This window comes from Anas acuta, chromosome 1 (genome assembly GCF_963932015.1).
Source record: "Anas acuta chromosome 1, bAnaAcu1.1, whole genome shotgun sequence".
Taxonomy (NCBI): Eukaryota; Metazoa; Chordata; class Aves; order Anseriformes; family Anatidae; genus Anas; species Anas acuta.
In genome coordinates, this window is record NC_088979.1 from 24,545,421 (window position 1) to 24,565,107 (window position 19,687).

Consider the following 19,687-nt stretch of genomic DNA (forward strand, 5'->3'; position numbering starts at 1 on the left):
GTGTCTTTACAATAAAGATTTTACATTATGTAAAATCATCAGGTAACTACAAAGCAAAATTTGGTTTAAGTGTAACTAGCATAGGTATTCCAATTATTTTTCCCTTCCATGCACCACATCATAGCTTGGAAGGTTGAATACACATAATTTTTCTCATAAGTTACTAACTCCTTTCAGTGTGACAAAGACTAGACGCTGTTTTAACATGTTGCCGCACTCTTTTGCGGTTATTTGAAGATTTAAATATAATGTATTCATTTCAAAAATTCTAGAATGAATCTGTATGATTTAAGCCTGTGTTATCATCAGCAATCATGAAAAGGGTACTTCTTAGCTTAACTAGGAAACTTTACTAAATATTATTTCATGTTGTCCTGCTGCTTTCATATAGATTGTTAATTATTCTGAATAATATTCTTTATTTTGTATTTTTACAGCAGTAGATAAATGTAGTGATGCAATATACAATAAGTACTCTATTTATTTTTAATTGTATATCCAATTAAAAATGAAGAGTGTTTGGGGATATATACAATTCACTGACGTGAGCTGCTTTCTTCTCTGCTTTTTAAGATTATAGTATTTCTTGTTCCTAACTGTAAAATTCCCCTCAATCAATTTGAATTTCATAGCTTTCAGGATCATAGTGAATGAGAGAATTATGTGCTATTTTATTTTATTAAAAAAAAATAAATCCCAAATATAGTATCGCTTGCTGTGAATCTTCATATACTACTACAATAACATTCAAATCAGGAAATATCTTAAATGAATGATGTTTAATTCATAATATATGCAGAAGAACAGGTTTTAGAACTTTTAGTACAACATCAAAATATTTGACTTTAGTGTTTTTGCATTTACTTGGAAATTTTCAGCATGCTTGGCATTTTCATAGAACTTTTGTTTTCTCTTTCAGGCGAAAGGTTGAAATCATGCATACTCACAGTCTTTTCACTCTTCTTGGAGAAAGGTTGATGCTGCATACAAATACAGTGACAGTTACAACATATAACACGCTTTATGAGGTACAAATTATTAAACATACAGATTGTAATCTCTATTGTAAAATGTATGGCTTAATTACATTTTTGTATACATAGCGTTTTTGTACACTCTGGGGTTTGCAATATCCTGATTTGCAAGACTTTTGAGATTATTTTTTTTTTTATTTTAAGGAAGGACTCTGGCTCAGAATTTATTCTCCCATGCTGTGGATATTTCTGGATATTCTTAATAAAACTTTTTATTTACAGCATTACAATGGGTGGTGGAAAAGATCCTGCTATTTAAGTTGTTAAGTTGTTCATCACTTTCAAAAATAATAATAACAATAAGGTTACTGCAGGCCTGCAGGCCCATACTCCTAAATTGTTTGGATTAGAGAGTTCTAGAGTGCTAGAACTAAAGAGATGCATTTTTACCATTTTTACTCTTTTTTTTTTTTTTTCCCCTTTTTGGTGAAATTCTTTTCAAGTTAGTAAGATTTTGAAAAGTGCTGTTTTTTCTTTTTTTAACTAGCCATGTTGATATGATGATAGCTTAACACAGTCACTTTGATGTAACAGATACTCTTTGAGGAAACTAAATGTGACCTAGAAACATTTAAATGTCTAGCAGCCTCTTGTAGAAAAGTAATTTTTCATGATGCACAATTTAGTTTATATATTATAAACATGAAGTTGGTCCAAAGTCACATGAAAAATAAGGACATTTTTGGTGACAGCCCACATGGCTTCATTATAAAGCAAATCATGCCTGACAAATCTGGTAGTCTTCTACAATGGGGATACAGCATTGGTGGATAGGGGAAGAGCAACTGACATCATCTACCTGTACTTGTGCAAAGCATTTGACACTGTCCCTCATGATATCCTTGTCTCTAAATTGGAGAGACATGGATTTGATAGACGGACCATGTGATGGGTCAGGAATTAGCTGGGTGGTCACACTCAAAGCATTGCAGTCACTGGCTGGATGTCCAGGTGGAGATCAGTGATGACTGGTATTCCTTAGGGGTCAGTGCTGGGACAGGTGTTGTTTAACATCATTGTTGGTGGCAGGGACAGTGGGATCAAGTGCACCCTCAGCAAGTTTGCTGAAGACACCAAGCTGTGTGGTGTGATTGATAAGCTGGAGGGAAGGGATGCCATTCTGAGGGACCTGTACAGGCGTGAGAAGTGGGACTGTGTGAACCTCATGAAGTTCAGCAAAGCCAAGTGCAAGGTGCTGCAGCTGGGTTGGGGCAATCCAAAGCACAAATAGAGGCTGGGAGGAGAATGGATTGAGAACATCCCTGAGGAGAAGGTCTTGGGGATGTTGATTGAAGAGAAGCTCAACATGAGCTGGCAATCTACACTTGGAAGACCTAGTACCCTAATATGCGGGACTGTGTCAAAAAAAGGCATGGCCAGCAGGTCGAGGGTGGTAATTTTCCCCATTCTACTCTGCTCTCATGAGACCCCGTGTGGAGTACTGTGTTCAGCTCGGGGGCCCCCAACAGAAGGCTCTTATAAAGAGAGGCTGAGATTTGGGGTTGTTTAGCCTGCAGAAGGAGTTCTCCCTCCAGGGAGATCTTATAGCGGCCCTCCAGTACCAAAAGGGGGTCTACAGGAAAGCTGGAGACACTTTATCAGTGAATGTGGTGATAGGACAAGGGGCAATGTCTTTAAACTTAAAAGAGGGTAAATTTAGATTAGGCATTAAGAAGAAATTCTTTACTCAGGGAGTGATGAGGCACTGGAATATTTTGCCCAGAGAAACTGTGGATGCCCCATCCTTGGAAGTGTTCAAGGCCAGGTTGGATGGGGTGTTGAGCATCCTGGTTTAGTGGAATGTGTCCTTCCTGTGGCAAGCAGGGATTGGAATTTAGTGATATTTATAGTCCCTTCTAACCCAAATCATTCCATGATTCACAAGCAGGTAGAAAGAGCAGGTAGAAAGAATCTGATGACAGTATCCTAGACTGAGTGGAGTAACTAGATATGTGGTTCTAGAAAACATATCTCAGCTCTAGTTCTATTTGAAGAGATACACCTTTAAAGAATGTATTTCATTTGGCTCATTACATTATTTATGTTTGTATGTGTGTCTGGGCATCTGTATTTAGTTTGAGAGATTTTTGTCTCCTCAGCCCACATACAGACATCCCCCAGCTGTACCGCATCCCATAGAGTCCCCTCACAGTCATATATTCCTTAAATCTCTTTTTCTGATAACTGTTAGACCAGTTACTGGTATAGCAGAGACAATATACCTGCTCTTATTTCAGTTCTTGGAAAATGTTGTTGTCTTATGTGTCTTTGTTTGGTTGGTTGGTTGGGTTTTTTTTGCATACAAAATTCACAATATCTCAATAAACCTAAACTCAGTTTTTAATGAAGTACTCCAGTATTACTTTTTTAACATGTCCCACCATTATTCCTTAATGGATCTTAAACCTGAATAAGTTATTGATTTCACCAGCCTTGTGGTTAAATAGCCTTAGGTCAGTTTCTGCAGATGAAATTTACAGGAAAGCTATTTCTGTTTCATAGCAAATTTTAATCAATGAATTTCACTTTTAATGCTGGTTTAGAAAAATTACAGAATCTTTGTTTAGTTTTTATATATTTAGCCATAATTGAGTTTAATATAGAAACTGAAGCGGTTTACTGGTGCTTCTCTTAAATATAGCTGATATATTTATTCAACACTTGTCTTGAAGTTCATAGACCTAGGAGGTGTTGTAGACAGCTGCTATATCTTTGAACTGAGACAAACATGGTGATTTTACTTATTGTAATAAACAAATATCCATGGTGTAAACAACAGTAAATACTATCTGACTGTAGGTTTTCTGCTGACAGGAATTACTTCATTAGGAATTCACTATTTTTTCAAACAAAATAATTCCCTTTTCATTTCTGGTGACTAGGTGTTAAACTCTTCAATGTGAGAAGTCAGAAACTTTAAAGAGATTAAGATAAATAAGTATGAACATTGGAATAGGATCTTTGGTAATTCTCTTCCCATTGTTATCAGATTTCATCCTTCTGTGAGCAATACCTTATCAAGCAAACAGCAAGCTTAACACCTAGGTTTCTCCTAGTTTATGTCTTACATAGACTCATCTCTTAAAAACACCATTGTATGTTTATTGAGTTAACTAAAACATTAGCCAACCACAGTACATCCATGAAAGTCTTACTCCTTACATGGAGGAATTGCTTTAATCTATTCTTGAAGAATAAAATTTTACCAAAATGTTTTATATGAAGTTACAGTGTGGCCATGATAAATGGTATTCTTAAAATTTAAAACAAAAACAAAGAAATGCTGTACCTTTTATTTAAAAATCATAACAGGAACTTAATATTCTGTGTTTTAGATTTTGACAGAACAAGTGTGCACTCAAGTTGTTCATAAACCACATCCAGAGCCAGATTCTACAGTGAAAATACAAAATCCAAGTAAGTACTATATATTATGTTTGTACAATATATATATTGCTTAGATTTTTATTTGTTTTTGAAAGAATATGTTTTTTTCGAAAGGCAAGAACGTTTTATTAGCATATCTCAAGTGCACTTGAGTTTCAGTTACTTGGTTGCTGTCAGCATATTGGTTGCTGTCAGCAACTTTATTTTATTTTTATACCAAATGCTGTTAAAATGTGTTATTGTAACTAATTTATTCTTTCAAAGTGATTCTTAAGGTGGTGGCAACGCTGTTAAAAAACTCCACACCAAGTGCAGAGCTGATGGAAGTTCGACGTTTGTTCTTGTCTGATATGATAAAACTCTTTAGTAATAGCCGTGAAAACAGAAGGTATGTCACTACAAATAGTATTTTCTCATCCTTGACTTGTGGATAATAGCAATCTGTTGTACTGTGTATAGAGTTTTATATTGTAGATTAAATTAAATGTATAAAAATAAATTTAATAGGTTTGTGGTTTCTTTTCTCAATTCAGTAACTAGTAATTGGTTATTCTGTTAAGAATATATTTCAAACTTCTATGATCCTAAAGTACTTTTAAGGTTTATTCCTACAGTTAGATTGATTTTAAAGTAGATGCACCATGTTATTTTCCTCCTATTTTAACTTTCATAATGTTAAAATAAGTAAGCTTGCTTTGGATATATTTTGACCTAATTATTTCACTTTAGATGTTTACTTCAGTGTTCAGTGTGGCAGGACTGGATGTTTTCTCTGGGATACATTAACCCTAAGAACTCTGAAGAGCAGAAGATCACAGAGATGGTTTACAACATTTTCCGTATTCTCTTGTATCATGCAATAAAATATGAATGGGGAGGCTGGAGAGTGTGGGTCGATACTCTTTCTATAGCTCATTCCAAGGTAAGAAATGACCCGTGAATATTCTGTTATTGTTTTTGGTTTTGTTTTTTAAATCCTGATAACTCTCCCGAAGGGACTAGTAATATGGTAAAATAATATTTAAAGTGATTTAGTGCCATCTGGTGGCTGTGTCTATACACGTCAAGGTGGGACTTTTTGTCAAAAATTGCAGGTCCTCTTATGTGGAACAGTTTGTGAGCTGTATGTAATAAGCTGTTAAGATTCTCATTAGATTTTGTGCAGGTTCATGTATTCATCGACATAATTTATTTTTTTAAGGTCACATATGAGGCTCACAAGGAGTACCTAGCTAAAATGTATGAAGAGTATCAAAGGCAAGAGGAAGAAAACATAAAAAAGGGGAAAAAGGGTAATGTGAGCACTATCTCAGGTCTTTCATCTCAGACAACAGGAGCAAAAGGTGGAATGGAAATCCGAGAGATAGAAGACCTTTCACAAAGCCAAAGTCCGGAAAGTGAAACGGATTATCCTGTCAGTACAGATACAAGGGACTTGCTCATGGCTACAAAGGTGTCTGATGATGTGCTTGGAAATGCCGAGAGACCAGGAGGAGGAGTGCATGTGGAAGTTCATGACCTTTTAGTTGATATAAAAGCTGAAAAGGTAGAAGCTACAGAAGTAAAACTTGATGATATGGATTTATCACCGGAGACACTAGTAACTGGAGAAAATGGTGCACTTGTAGAAGTTGAATCTCTTCTAGATAATGTATACAGTGCTGCTGTTGAGAAGCTCCAAAACAATGTTCATGGAAGTGTAGGTATTATTAAGAAGAATGAGGAAAAAGATAATGGTCCATTAATAACTCTGGCTGATGAGAAAGATGAACCTTCTACTAACAGTACCTCATTTCTCTTTGATAAAATACCCAGCCAAGAGGAGAAACTTCTACCTGAACTTTCAAGTAACCATATTTCTATTCCAAATGTGCAAGACACTCAGATGCATCTTGGCGTAAATGATGATTTGGGATTGCTTGCACATATGGCAGGTAGCGTGGATATAACATGCGCTTCAAGTATAATAGAGGACAAGGAGTTTAAGATTCATACAACTTCCGATGGAATGAGTAGCATTTCTGAGAGAGAGTTGGCTTCATCATCTAAAGGATTAGAATATGCTGAAATGACTGCCACAACTCTTGAGACAGAGTCTTCTGGTAGCAAAACTGTACCTAATGTTGATGCAGGAAGTATAATATCGGATACAGAAAGATCTGATGATGGTAAGGAAGCAGGAAAAGAGATACGGAAGATCCAGACAACTACCACAACCCAGGTAAGTTTCAAGTGCTGTAGCTATATGATGTAATCATTAGTCTGATGTAATCACTGTTCTTTTTTTTTTTTCTGAATACATTAATAGTTTGTGGTCTGAGTGATTTTTGAACTGTATTTCCTTAGTAATGTGAAAAGTTTCCATCTTCCAAGCCTACTTACTTTGAGAACTCCTTAACTTAACTTTTATGTCTGCATAGAAAATATTTCTTGCAATTATGGATGCTCAACCTGGAGAAGAGAAAGCTCCAGGGAGACCTTATAGCAGCCTTTCGGTACCTTAAGGGGGCCTACGGGAAAGCTGGGGAAGGACTCTTTATCAGAAAGTGTAGTAGACAAGGAATAATGACTTTAAAGTAAGACAGTAGATTTAGATTAGATATAAAGAAGAAATTCTTTACTTAGAGAGTGGTGAGGCACTGGAACAGGCTGCCCAGAGAAGATTTGGATGCCCCATCCCTGAAAGCGTTAAAGGTCAGGTTGGATGGGGCTTTGAGCAACCTGGTCTAGTGGAAGGTGTCCCCGGCAAGGGCAGGGGATTGGAATTAGATGATCTTTAAGATCCCTTCCAACCCAAGACATTCTATGGTTCTATGCTTTAATTTTAAAAACTTTAGTTAAGAGAATCTCTTATCCATTTCCCATATTTCCTGTAGATAGGTTAAGCAGTGCTCTTAGAATTCTGTTTTAAGCCTATTGTTAGCACATCTTCTAAGATTAGAAATTAAATATCTCTATTTTATTATGAGATACACATAAAAGTTGTTTAGAAAGAAAAGGAATAGTTTAGGGATAATAGAAGAAAAACTGTGACTTGATTTCCAGACCAGAGATCATTATTGAAATGAGGTATCTACATTCTTCTCAGGGATTCTTTCTCGTCTAGGTATCTCTTTGAAAAATTCTAACTAGTGTTTTTGTAAAAGCCACAGCATTCTTAAAATGTGAAGTCCAAGAAGCATTCTTAAAATGGGAAGTTCAAGATAGAAGTCTACTCTGAATTTGTGCTTTTGTATCCTGTGCATGCTCTGTATGCACAATGAAATATAGGATCACTTTGAACTTCTAGAGCATAGAATTAATTTACTCACTAGCATTGTTCATGGCCAATAGCATGTAATCAAAGATTGCTTTTGAGGATGTTACTGGGGGAAAAAATGACTAACTTAAAGATTTTACTATCTTACGATAATGTCCAGGATGTACACCAGTATTTATCTTCTAGAGTTTTAAAGCCAAGTAGGCTACCTGAAATTATGGAAGAAGAGCCAGTGCTTAGAGAAGTTGCTCTGTTTGATGCTGTGTTATGTGTGCCACATTGTCAAAAAGTTTTAGAGCTACACAAAAACTTACTCACTGGTTATTCATACCAGAAGGTACTGAAATCTCTCTCTTCTCAGTCTCTATGACAAGAACCTCTCTTTTGAATAGAAGAGCAGACGAAACTCAAAACTTTGCATTCCCTAGACAGGTATTATAAGAAAAATTTACGGTTCTCCTGTTGCATTTTTTCAAAACTATGAAAGGCCTCATAACATCAGGGACAGATAAAGGGTTGTATAGGGATTATTATATTTGAAAGGATTCTATGTAATAAAGAATGAGCCCTGGAGATTCTTGATCGGAAGTACCATATTTTAAGTCTTAAAATTAAAACTGTTATTACCATTCAAACTGACAAATGGGACGGAATGCAGGAGAGCAAGAAAAAGGAGCAGACAATATTTATTTTGAGATGTGGGATGTGGGTTTTGTTTAAAGAGTAAAAAGCAAGAGAAAATATTTGATTTCTATATACAGATATGCAAACATAAACACAATGAATTAGTAAGATGCCTTTAATGAACAAAAAAAAATCTGACTTCATACTTGCTAGTGTTGGTGTGACTTTATGACATTTTTGTCCTTTAACCTCTTTTCTTGATGAATTTTATGTGCAGTAATTGATTTATAAACATAAAAATTCTTCATGAATTCCTAATTAACTTTTATTAAATCATTACAGGATAACAAAACCAAAATGTTTTCAAATGCTTTACTCTTAGCTTCCCAGAAAGTTCCTAGCAGATAGTTTGGATCTGCAAATTATTTACAAACTGTATACTCTTCCAAAGTCCAACTCTAGAAGTTATAGGTATTTATCTCCCTTGATTCTCCATATGTTAAAATTACAGTTCTTTCCCACTATTATCCTTGAAAAAATAATATGAGTTAGTAGCCATAATATCTCTTTTAAACTATTTTCTTGAAAACAATTATAAAGCATGTAACCACCAAAATTGTTGTCACTTCTTTATGTGTTTGGAAATGTCCAGTGAACTGTAAGGTCTCCATAGTTATATCATTTATTTTTAAATGAAGTTAACAGTAATAAAAATAGATGGAAATGTGTATTAAATATTGGAACTGTGTTGGAACTAGTAATCTCTAAGGTCCCTTCCAACTCAAATGATTCTGTGATTCTCACCAAGGATTGTCATTTTCACGAGTAAAAAGCAGTAATATAATTAGTATGTTTACAATGAGACTGCAAGTTTAGATTGCAGCATGTGTAGGCACTGCCACATTAGATTTGATTCTACTAGCTTTGAGATCACTGAAAACATTTTTGGTTAGGTTACGTTACATTATGTGACGTTATGTTAGGTTTGAAGATTGGCCACCCAAGTAGGTATTTGGGTTTCATGGTGGTTTGTGCAATGCACATCAAAGCCTATTGTTGCAATTACAGAACTATTATCTAAATAATAAGCTATCCTGTTCTGGTGCAGTTATGATACCATTATTATAAGTGACTTGACAACAGCATATAGTTGTACCATAGAGGGAGCAAGTGGTATGCAAATGTAAATGATAACATGTTTTTCTAAAAACAGATCTGCAATCAGTTCTCTACATTAACAGTAAGCAGTAAGCATGTCTTACTACTCAAAGTAAGCTCAAATGGACTGAAAGGAGGCAACAAAATGCCCAACAAAGTAGAGATGGGATCTCCTCTATATTTGAAAGATTTAATGCCTTTGTCAATAGTAAAAGCAAACGCCAAAGAATACACCAAAGGAAATATTATTTTTTCTGTGACCTTAACTATGAAAGAATAAAAATAGAACTGAAAGCACACTGCAGAAAAATAATTTAAAAGGTTGAAATCGCAATTAATTCCTGGGAAAAATAATTATTATTTAAATATAACTTTATTAATGTCTATATTAATATTGATATATTAATATTCTAAGGAATAGATAGGAATTGGAAGCCACAGCAACAATAGTGTCAAACTGAATGAAAGAAATCTGCCCTGCTCTCAGAAATCTGGCTATAGGTCAGATCAAAATCAGACTAAAGATCTAAGAAGCTTTCCAATTTAACTCCAGTGCTATTTCCAGGGCCATTTCCATTTTTATGTTGATACAAATATTTCATAAACGTCTTTTTGCTTTTAAGCAAAATTTAAAAGCAGTTTATAGAGATCAGGAAATGAGTATGTGAGCAAAACAAGTACATTTTCTGTTTTTCCAGTCTAAATACTTTGTATTTCTTCCTTTCAGAGATGTTGTACAATATAAATAATGTCATTGTTATGAATATTGGCCTTTAATTTGGTCTAAATGATTGTTCTTTACTACTTTTTCCTTCACAGTTTTCTCCACCATAATCTCTTTGTGTATCTTTTGCTTTTGTCATTAATCACCAAGAGGAAACAGTCATGACTATGTAGATATTAAAAGGGTATAAAATTCCCATCTTCTTCCTGATGGGAGAATCTAAAGAATATCTTAAGAATCCATAAAACTGTTAACCAATTAACAAAGTGTAACAACATTAGGTTTGGGAGTAGATTTGATCCTTTAATGATCCTGCTAAAAATACCAAATTAATAAATTGGTTTTAGAAGATGATGAACTATACAGTGCAAGCACACTGATATCTTGAAGCCATCACTGTGTAGTTTGTCAGTTTGTTTAGTCAAAGAAAATTGTGCTATCTATGCAAAAGAATAGTTGTATCCTATAAACAAAATCTTGTCACTGCTGACCTTGTACATGCTGCATTTAGTCTTTTCTGTAATATTTCAAGTGAATAACCCAAATGTAAAATGTCAGCAAAAGGAAGGCAAGCCATAGCACCTCCGTGCTGATTGATTTGGAGTATCTCCTTTATTGAATGATAGTGCCTGCACTGGAATATCTGTATCTCCAGTTGTTTGTGCTTGAGTCCATTCTATCCTTTGTGCTTGAGACCATCCTAAATGGGCTCTGTCCCATCCTTTCTGAAAGTCTTTGAACCATTCAAAAACACATTGTAGAAACTTAACATGATTTTTGAACTTCTCGTTAATGTAGGCAGTACAGGGTCGATCTGTCACCCAGCAAGATCGGGATTTACGTGTTGACTTGGGATTTCGAGGAATGCCAATGACAGAAGAGCAGCGACGACAGTTTAGTCCAGGTCCACGCACAACTATGTTTCGTATTCCAGAGTTTAAATGGTCTCCCATGCACCAGCGGCTCCTGACAGACTTGCTTTTTGCACTAGAAACAGATGTACATGTTTGGAGAAGGTAGATGATTACTTCTTATTTAAATCTTGTTTTACATTTCTGTCAACAAGGAAAAATTTAATGTGTTGTTACTGAGATAATGGGAAGAGAGAGAGTTGGTGTAAGCTGAAGTGCCCTACCGTATCTTGCATCTTTTCTTTTCGCCCCTTCTGTCTTTTCTAGAGACTGTATAATTCATACATACCTGACCAAACTGAGCTGCTGTCTCAGCTTATGTTTAGTGTTACAATCTGTGCTCATGCTTCACACTTGAGGAAGACTTCTGTTAATTGCCAATTTTTTTTTCAATTGTTCTAATTAAAAGAGAGCTTCTCTACCTGCAAACTGTATATATATATATATATATATATATATACAAAAAAAAAATGTCATAATTTTTTCTAAGAAATCACCTTTTCTAGTTGCTAATTGTATTTTGCATGCCAGCTTCTGGTTGTAGTTAATCTTGGTGGTTAGATTACTTCTAATGACAGCAATATGATCTCCTAGCTTTTTACACTCTTAACAGAGATACTCAGTAGCTTCTTGTTATCAGTACCTTTATAATAGACACTGTCTAATCTCATTTCTAGTACACAATAACTCATTTTCAGAAAACTTTACCTTAGTTGTATCAAATAACTAATTTATATTACATTTAGTTTCCGGTTTGGGAAACTTCTCTGTGATGGTCACTAGGAAATAGGCAATTTAAATATATATATATATATTTTGGAGAAATATTTTCTTTTGTCTTTTATGCTTATGTGACACTTGGAGATTAAAATTTTGGCTTGCATATTTTCAGTTGAAGACTAATTTTTTTGGCTGGCTGGCAACAAGTTTTTTTTGGAAAAAGGAACATAATAATAGGCCAAGTATTCCTCAATATGTTCACATAGCTTTTTGTATTTTGGGGGAGTGACATGGGACAATTTCTTTTAAGTTCGGAGTTGCTGAGATTTCAGGTAATATTATTAGCACACGTAGCTCCAAAACTTTGGCTAATGCTAAAGCTAATATTAGTTAATATAGTTAATATTAGGTCAAAGTATCACCAGATCATCAAGTTTCTACTTTAAAACACCATCAGAAGGTTTCTTTGATCAATGCCACTCTAACAGATTAGCCTGCAGGAATGACAATTGAAAAAAATCAAGACAAAATGCACCTAAGTTCATTAGGTTTTATCAGGGCTACCTCACATGACACTGGTACTGTATGGTGGACTCTGTTAATCACCTGAATAATAAGAAACAATCTTTCAGTAGAACTGCCTCTGAAGAGAAGGACTGAGTGATGGGAATAACAGGTTTTGAGCCATTGTTCTCAACTGTGTATCTGAAACTGATCTGAAACTGTTTTTCACTGGCGTGAAATTAGCAGTCAATTTGTACATCAGATTAGTCTGTTTGTATTTTTAGACAATTTACATGCAAAGTTATGTAGACAAAGATCTACTTTATATCACAGAGACATTCATGTCTGTTTGACAAGAATAAATTTACCTAAACTTTCACTGTAACTGCTTGTTTTTAATCCATCCTTTCTTTCCTGTTCTTGCAGTCACTCCACAAAGTCTGTGATGGACTTTGTCAATAGCAATGAAAATATTATTTTTGTACACAACACAATACACCTCATTTCCCAGATGGTAGACAATATTATTATTGCTTGTGGAGGAATTTTACCATTGCTGTCAGCAGCCACATCCCCAACTGTAAGTACAATATTTCCACCTAGTGGTCATATTAAAAATTGTTGTTAATAATACAAACTACTGTTTGCAGCTGACTTTATTTCTTTAGGGATTCCTGTCCCATATCCACTACTTCCTTCAAAAAGTTTAAGTTTATAATTGAAACTGTTAAGCTTCAATGTTCAGAGTGCTTATAGTAATTTTCATTTTAAATGTTAAATTTATTAATGTAGTAGTAGGTAAGTAAAAGTAAGAATAGTAATATTTCATCTGTATTTAATATTTCATTTGAAAGAGAAGACCATTATTACCATGTTTATGAATTATGGCTACTATCAGAAAATTCCACGCCTTACGATGGCCACTCATTGATATTCATAAACATGTGTTGCTTGGCCACCATCTGTTTGCATGCCAAATGATAAAGTCATCCCCTCGCTACACTCTGTTTACTTCTTCCTTCAATAGGTACTGATCTTGTTACCTTTCCTTTATTTTTTTAATCTGTTCTTATTGATATTTTTATCTACTCTTATGTTCTTAATAAGTTGTAAGTTCTTAGGTGAGAAGCAGGTAGATTAGCCTAATAGCTCAGGTATGTTGAGTAGCCTAATAGAATGCTTCATGAAAGAAGGGAGAAATACTTTGTGTATGTTACATTATTGTCAAGAGTAAGTAATACAGTATTTTAATGTAATGCCTTGTCTGTGCATGTAATATCTGTAACTATCTCATTCAAACTAAAAATTTTATTTTGAACATCCCATAAGCGTTTGTAGCTAGTACTGGTCTTTGAAAGGGGAGAAAATGAAGCACAGAAGTTCCTCTAAAGTGGTTATTAAGTACTAAGCACTGCAAATGTAACTTTGCAATATAAGCTCAATTTCTTACCATTTACCTGAAATTACTGAAAAACTGAAATTACTTTGCCTCTCCTATTACTTCTAGGTAGTTAACAAAAGACTGTTTTGCACTATTTTATTTGAAAGATATGAAAGTATTGACTGGTAATGGGCTAAAATATGTTTTTCAGACAGACAATTAATGCTATTTCTGCACTATTTTCTCTGTTAACTAGGAAATTATTTGCTATTAGCAGAAACACAGGACTCACAGAAAAGATTTGAGTTTGTAGTCACAAGAATGACACTAAAATTGCTGAATAAAAGGTTTTGCTTGTTACACTTTAAGGAATGTACGAGAGTGTGCACGAACCCATCTTGAGATGAAGGTTGTACTTTAGATAAAAGGACCTCGGGAGATATTTTTAGAAAGACATCATTTAGGCATCATTTGAAAATGAAGATGTTTTCTTTTTTTGTCTTTTATACAAAAAATACAAAATAGGCACAGTGTGAATGAAACTTTCATTCCATTGAACAGTATTCTTGTTTTTAGCTTTTTTGTCCTGGTTTATAACACTGTGAATCCCTCCTCCCTCCTACAGGATAACAATTTTTCAATTCGCTATTTCCTTTATTTATTCTGAATAATGTGTCTGTTGTGTTTATATATATATGTGTTTATATGTATATTGATACACTTTTATAAATTATATATCCATTTGTTAAAATACTGTGTGTTCATACTACCTTGCAGCAATAGTAGTGATTTTCATACATCATTACAGAAGACTACATTTTCAAATGTATTTATTACATATACATTTCTCCACTACATGGGGACTCCATGTATTACGTAAGTGCTCAAATATACCATCTGTTTAGGATGATAAAATTAAGCTATGAAATATACTCATTCACTTAAAGATCAATAACTGTTTTTAAACTGAATTAATCATACTCTGAGGAGAGCAGAGCAGAACAGAGGAGAGATGAGGATTTATTCATCACCGTAAGAGATGCAAATAGGCCAGCACATCCTTCCTCTTCCTTTGAGAAAATATTCTCCTTTAATATTGTTCTGGATGACAGTTATAAAGGGATTGGATACCCTGTTGGACCTCTTCTGAATATCCATCGTATGATGAATTTAAAGTTTCATACTGCTTCTCAGACCTCTAAAACTTTTGCATCCTAGAATTGCTGTGGAGAAAGTGGCTGATGTGATAGTTAGGAATGTATTTCTTCTCAGACCTGAAAGGGCAAGGTAGTTTAGTGCTTACAGTCATTTACTGAGGCTCTGCCTCACTCTCCTCCTCCCATGAGCTGCTAATTGGAAGAGAGAAGTATGAAACTAGAAGATTTATATAACCTCTCCACAGAATAAAAATACTTACAACAGGCTTAATAGTGACACTTTCTGCCTGAGTAACGATCAACAGATGAAAGAGCCTATCCTCTTTCTCCCTCACCTATTCTAAAAAGGACAAAATGTCTGAGGTTGGAAGCTGACCTCTGGTCAAAGGTTGAACTCTGGAGGTCATCTGGAGGTCATCTGTTGAAGCAGGGACACCTAAAGCAGATTGTCCAGGACCCTGTACAGATGCTTTTAAAGTTCTCCAAGACCCTAAATACTTCCTGAGCAACCTGTGCTCTCTCACTTGCACAGTACAGAGGTGCTTCCTGATGTTCAGAGGGAACTTCCTGTCTGTCAGTTTGTGCCTCTTGCCTCCTGTCCTGGCAATGCATGCCAATGAAGAGTCTGACTCTGTCCTCATTGCACTGCCTGTACTTACCGTAGACATTGATGAGATCACCCCTGAGTCTATCTTCAAGCTGAACAGTCCCAACTCTCTCAGCCTTTCCTTATAGGAGTGATGCTCCATTGCCTTCATTATCTTCATGGCACTTTATTGGGTTCTCTGCTGTATGTCCATGCCTCTATGGAGGAGCCCAGAACTGCACACGACTCAAAATGTTACTATTCAGGGAATATTTTCCCGCGTTTACAGTCCCAGTTCTTGGGCCATATGCAAGAATTATGACACTGAAATAATAGAGAATATTTGTGCATTACATGACTCTATCCCAAGATTTGCCACATACAAGCGACTTGAGATCTTTACTTGAGCAAAACTTTATATTATTAAAGAAACCACTTCAGAATAAACATATCTTCACACATCTGGGAGAAGTCAGTTTTTAATTACTCATTATATGTTTGCATATTTAAAAATTATTACCATTAATGGTAAGGCAACAAAATTATCTTAGACCGTTGTGGAAAATACATGTATTTGATTCATGAGCTACATGACAAAATACAGACTGTATATCTTGTGAGGAAAAACAAACAAACAATAATTGAAGTAACTAACTGATGCATAAGAGGTTCTGTCTGAACAGCAGGAAGCACTTCTTTACTGTGTGGGTGACCAAGCACTGGCACAAATTGCTCGGAGAGGTGGTGGAGTCTCGCTTCTTGGAGATCTTCAAAAGCCACCTGGACATAGCCCTGAACAACCTGCTCTGGATGTCCCTGCTTAAGCAGGGGTTGGACCACATGATCTCCAGAGGCGTCTTCCAACCTCAGTGGTTCTGTGATTCTGTAATTTAAACTGGACATGCTATTAGAAGTCCAGTCAAACTGTATTGCAGTGCTATTATGAAACAAAGGGTTCATGCTACATGAACTTCCATACTGGGGCAGTCCAGGGGCCTGATCGGTATACTATTCTGCCTCCAATAATGACTGCAGCATACAGAAAAACTACAAAAGTCTGAGCAAGCATATTGATTGCTCTAATAATACTCTATTTCAGCATTTAGGATTTTAACAGCAAGAGAGGGTATCCAGACTGTCATATTTAATAACAACTGAGGAATTTATCCTTCTAGAGTTTATCTAATCTGTTTTGAAGCTACTTACTCTTTTAGCCTCTGTAATATCCTATGGCATCAAGTCTGACAAAGTAATTATATAACCTTTGAAGCACTTTTTGTCTTTGTTTTTTAAGCCTGTTTAAAAAGTATAAAGACACTATGTGCCTTACAATTTCTGCTATGAAAGGAGTGCTTAATCACTTCTTTATTCATCTCTGTATCATTTATGACTTTGTAGGCTTGAGTCATATATCCTGGTGTGTCTGTTTGAATCCATAGAGCCTTCGTCTTGTTTAGTCTGTCTGTCTTTGGAAGCCACTCATCCTCCATATCTCAATTCTGTGGAGCTTTCCTGTTTGAACTAGGGTGTAAAAAAACTCCCATTTGTAGATCCTGTGGAATACCTGTATTCAGTTTATCAACAAGGATGAGCTCATTTTACTTCATGTCTTTCTTCCTTGCCCTTATGAGAGGATGATAAAACATGATGAAATTCAAGCAGGGATTAGGGTAAACTTAGGTATCTGCTTGAAATATTTGCATGTGAACTAGATATCTAACCAATGGGGATCTACTCAAGAGAAGCAAATTATTCAGCTATCCCTAAAGTCAACCATATCTCTGTAAGCTCCACTGATTGTGATGAAGGTTAACCTGGAGCTGAATACAGAAATGCATAGTGCCTTTACAAGATCACATGTAATAATACTCCTTTTCAGCTCCATATAAGTTCTTTGACTTCCATATGTCAATCTGAGCATAACTGAGGCCTTGTACTGGGCTGTTTAGTTTTTAACTGCACTGAACACCTCTCTTCTCAACAATCTGGTATAGAGTTAGTTGTTATTTCATATATCTCACTGCCTCTTTATTATTTTAAAGGCATTTCACCTTTATATCAGTAGAATAGACACTGTATATTGGATGCTTAAATTAATTAAGGTTATAAACAAAAAATAATCAAGAGCTAAGTTTAGAAGTTTACTGTCAGGATATTGGAGGATTTATTTATGTATTTATTTATTTATTTTTGGCTTTGTGTAACAGCTTCTGTGTTGTGTTCCTTCCCTTGCTGCAAAATGAGTACTGTCACAGTTTCTTTGTGGAATTTTCCACTACAGAAAACTTTTTCTTTACATAGTTAGGATTTGTACTGAAATGGCAATGCTGCTATCTTGGGTGGAAGATTGCTTTATGATTCCTTGTCTGCTGTAAAACAGGCAATCTTAATCCAGGGGTTTCTTTACTGTTGAATGCTTGAAATTAAAATCTATCTTTTGCCTTGCTTTTTTTTTTTTCTTCTGTCCAGATGAGGATAATCTGAATAGTGATATGAATAAGGACCATTAAATATGAATAGGAAAAAAAAAAAAAAGTTTTCATATATGTAGGCAGATGTGAAAACAGAGAGACACAAATCTGTGACTGACTCAAGAGAAGAGAGAAGTTTATACATTTGCATGGAAAGTGTGTTGCAATTCACTGTAATCTATTTCCACATGTAATCTAATCCCACTGTAATGTAATCCCACATTTCAGTATTTCCCTTACTTTCAATTACCACCACCCCTGTGCAAGGGTTGTCTTCAAATGATGGTGTTTTTAAAGGGACAGGAATTGTACGTGTGAACTAAAGTGAAATGAAGGCAAATATTAACAAAATATACAATCAATTCCATTGCTTTAAAGTATAAAATGGAGTGTGTTCCACTGTTGATTCTTGCGTATTAGATTGGGAGTTAAACTGCCAATATTTTAGAGAGATGATACTGATTTCCTGTTTCTTTGTTCCTTGTTTGTGAGGGTGGTCTTTGAGGTTTATTTTTAATAACACCTGTAGGGAAATCATCTTAAAATGGTGTGCAAGTATACGCATATTTGGGAACTATAAGAAAGAAGGTTTGCAGAAGATGCTTTCTCTTAATAGCAGCTCATTGCAGGATAAAATATTTTGTGTACAATCTAGGAATTTGAAGTCATCATTGCTTACCACAGGGATAGTAGCTGTGACAAGGACTCAAGGACATTGAGTAAGGCAAAAGAAATGCGTTTGAGGAGTTTAAATGATTGTGACCATTGAGATAAATTTCCAGACCCCTTGAAATTACTTTTCCACTTTTACAAACTCTAGAATTTTAAGGCACTCCGAATTCATTTAAAACTTCAGCTCTCAATTGTGATCTAAGGACTGCTGGTGTTATATGGACAGCTGTCTACAAAACTCAAATATTTAAAGACAACGTTATTGGGTCTGTGGATTAAAAACTGAGATTATATATTTTTCTGTGTGTTCTCTGTATAGTGTTAGCATTATGATGCACGTGACTCATGTATACCATACTGCAATGTGGTCTGTAACATTTCTGAGAATCAACAGTGGTGTATTGATCCAAAAATTATGATCTAGCAATCTAGAGAAAATAGCAACAGGTTAATTCTTGAGGTGCATCCAGCTACAGAAGAAGAAGGTATATTTAAGAGGTTGAGTGTGATATTTTCTGTTCCAAGAGGAAAGAAATTAGTTTGTTTCAGCTTGTTCTACCTTCTGCCAGATTAGATTTTTCCACTACTTAATGACAAAAAAATTGCCTAAAAACAAAACAAAACAAAACAAACAAACAAAAAGCTTATTTTTTTAAATGTAACTAGTGAAAAATTACAGATGATTTCCTAGTCCATATTGATAAGAAAGTGCTTCTAACCCAAACTGAAACATAAAAAAAATAACGCAGTAACTTAATTGTACATATAGGAATTTGAAGACTAACTCTGTCCCTGGAGCTTGGTAAATCTTTAATTTTTTTTCTGTGGTTGAAAAGCATATCCAGCATGATACTGGTTTAAGTTAAAGAAAATAAACCCAAATGTATATATCCCCAAATACACCCAAATGTATATATAATATAATATATAATGTATATATTGGACTATCTTGTGTTGCTTCAAAGGAAGGAGCATTATGCATGAAGAAACAGTTTACTTTTTGTGATTTATATTTATTTTGTCAAAACATTTTAAGCCTACTTGCCTCCTCATACAAAGATTAACTACTTTATTGCATTTCAGTTGAATGGTTTGTTGT

The 19,687-nt window shown here is 35.0% G+C and overlaps 1 protein-coding gene across 14 annotated transcripts in view; it reads left to right on the forward strand.

The window, feature by feature from the left end:
* NBEA (neurobeachin) overlaps positions 1 to 19,687 on the forward strand; it is a 509,325-nt gene that overhangs the window by 159,459 nt on the left and 330,179 nt on the right. For all 14 annotated transcript variants that reach the window (XM_068673009.1, XM_068672960.1, XM_068672963.1 and 11 more), the window contains exons 18-24: positions 920 to 1,028; positions 4,370 to 4,451; positions 4,686 to 4,809; positions 5,151 to 5,343; positions 5,623 to 6,642; positions 10,985 to 11,202; positions 12,748 to 12,901. In XM_068673009.1, coding sequence (XP_068529110.1) covers positions 920 to 1,028; positions 4,370 to 4,451; positions 4,686 to 4,809; positions 5,151 to 5,343; positions 5,623 to 6,642; positions 10,985 to 11,202; positions 12,748 to 12,901 — 1,900 coding nt within the window. The remainder of the gene's footprint in view (positions 1 to 919; positions 1,029 to 4,369; positions 4,452 to 4,685; positions 4,810 to 5,150; positions 5,344 to 5,622; positions 6,643 to 10,984; positions 11,203 to 12,747; positions 12,902 to 19,687) is intronic.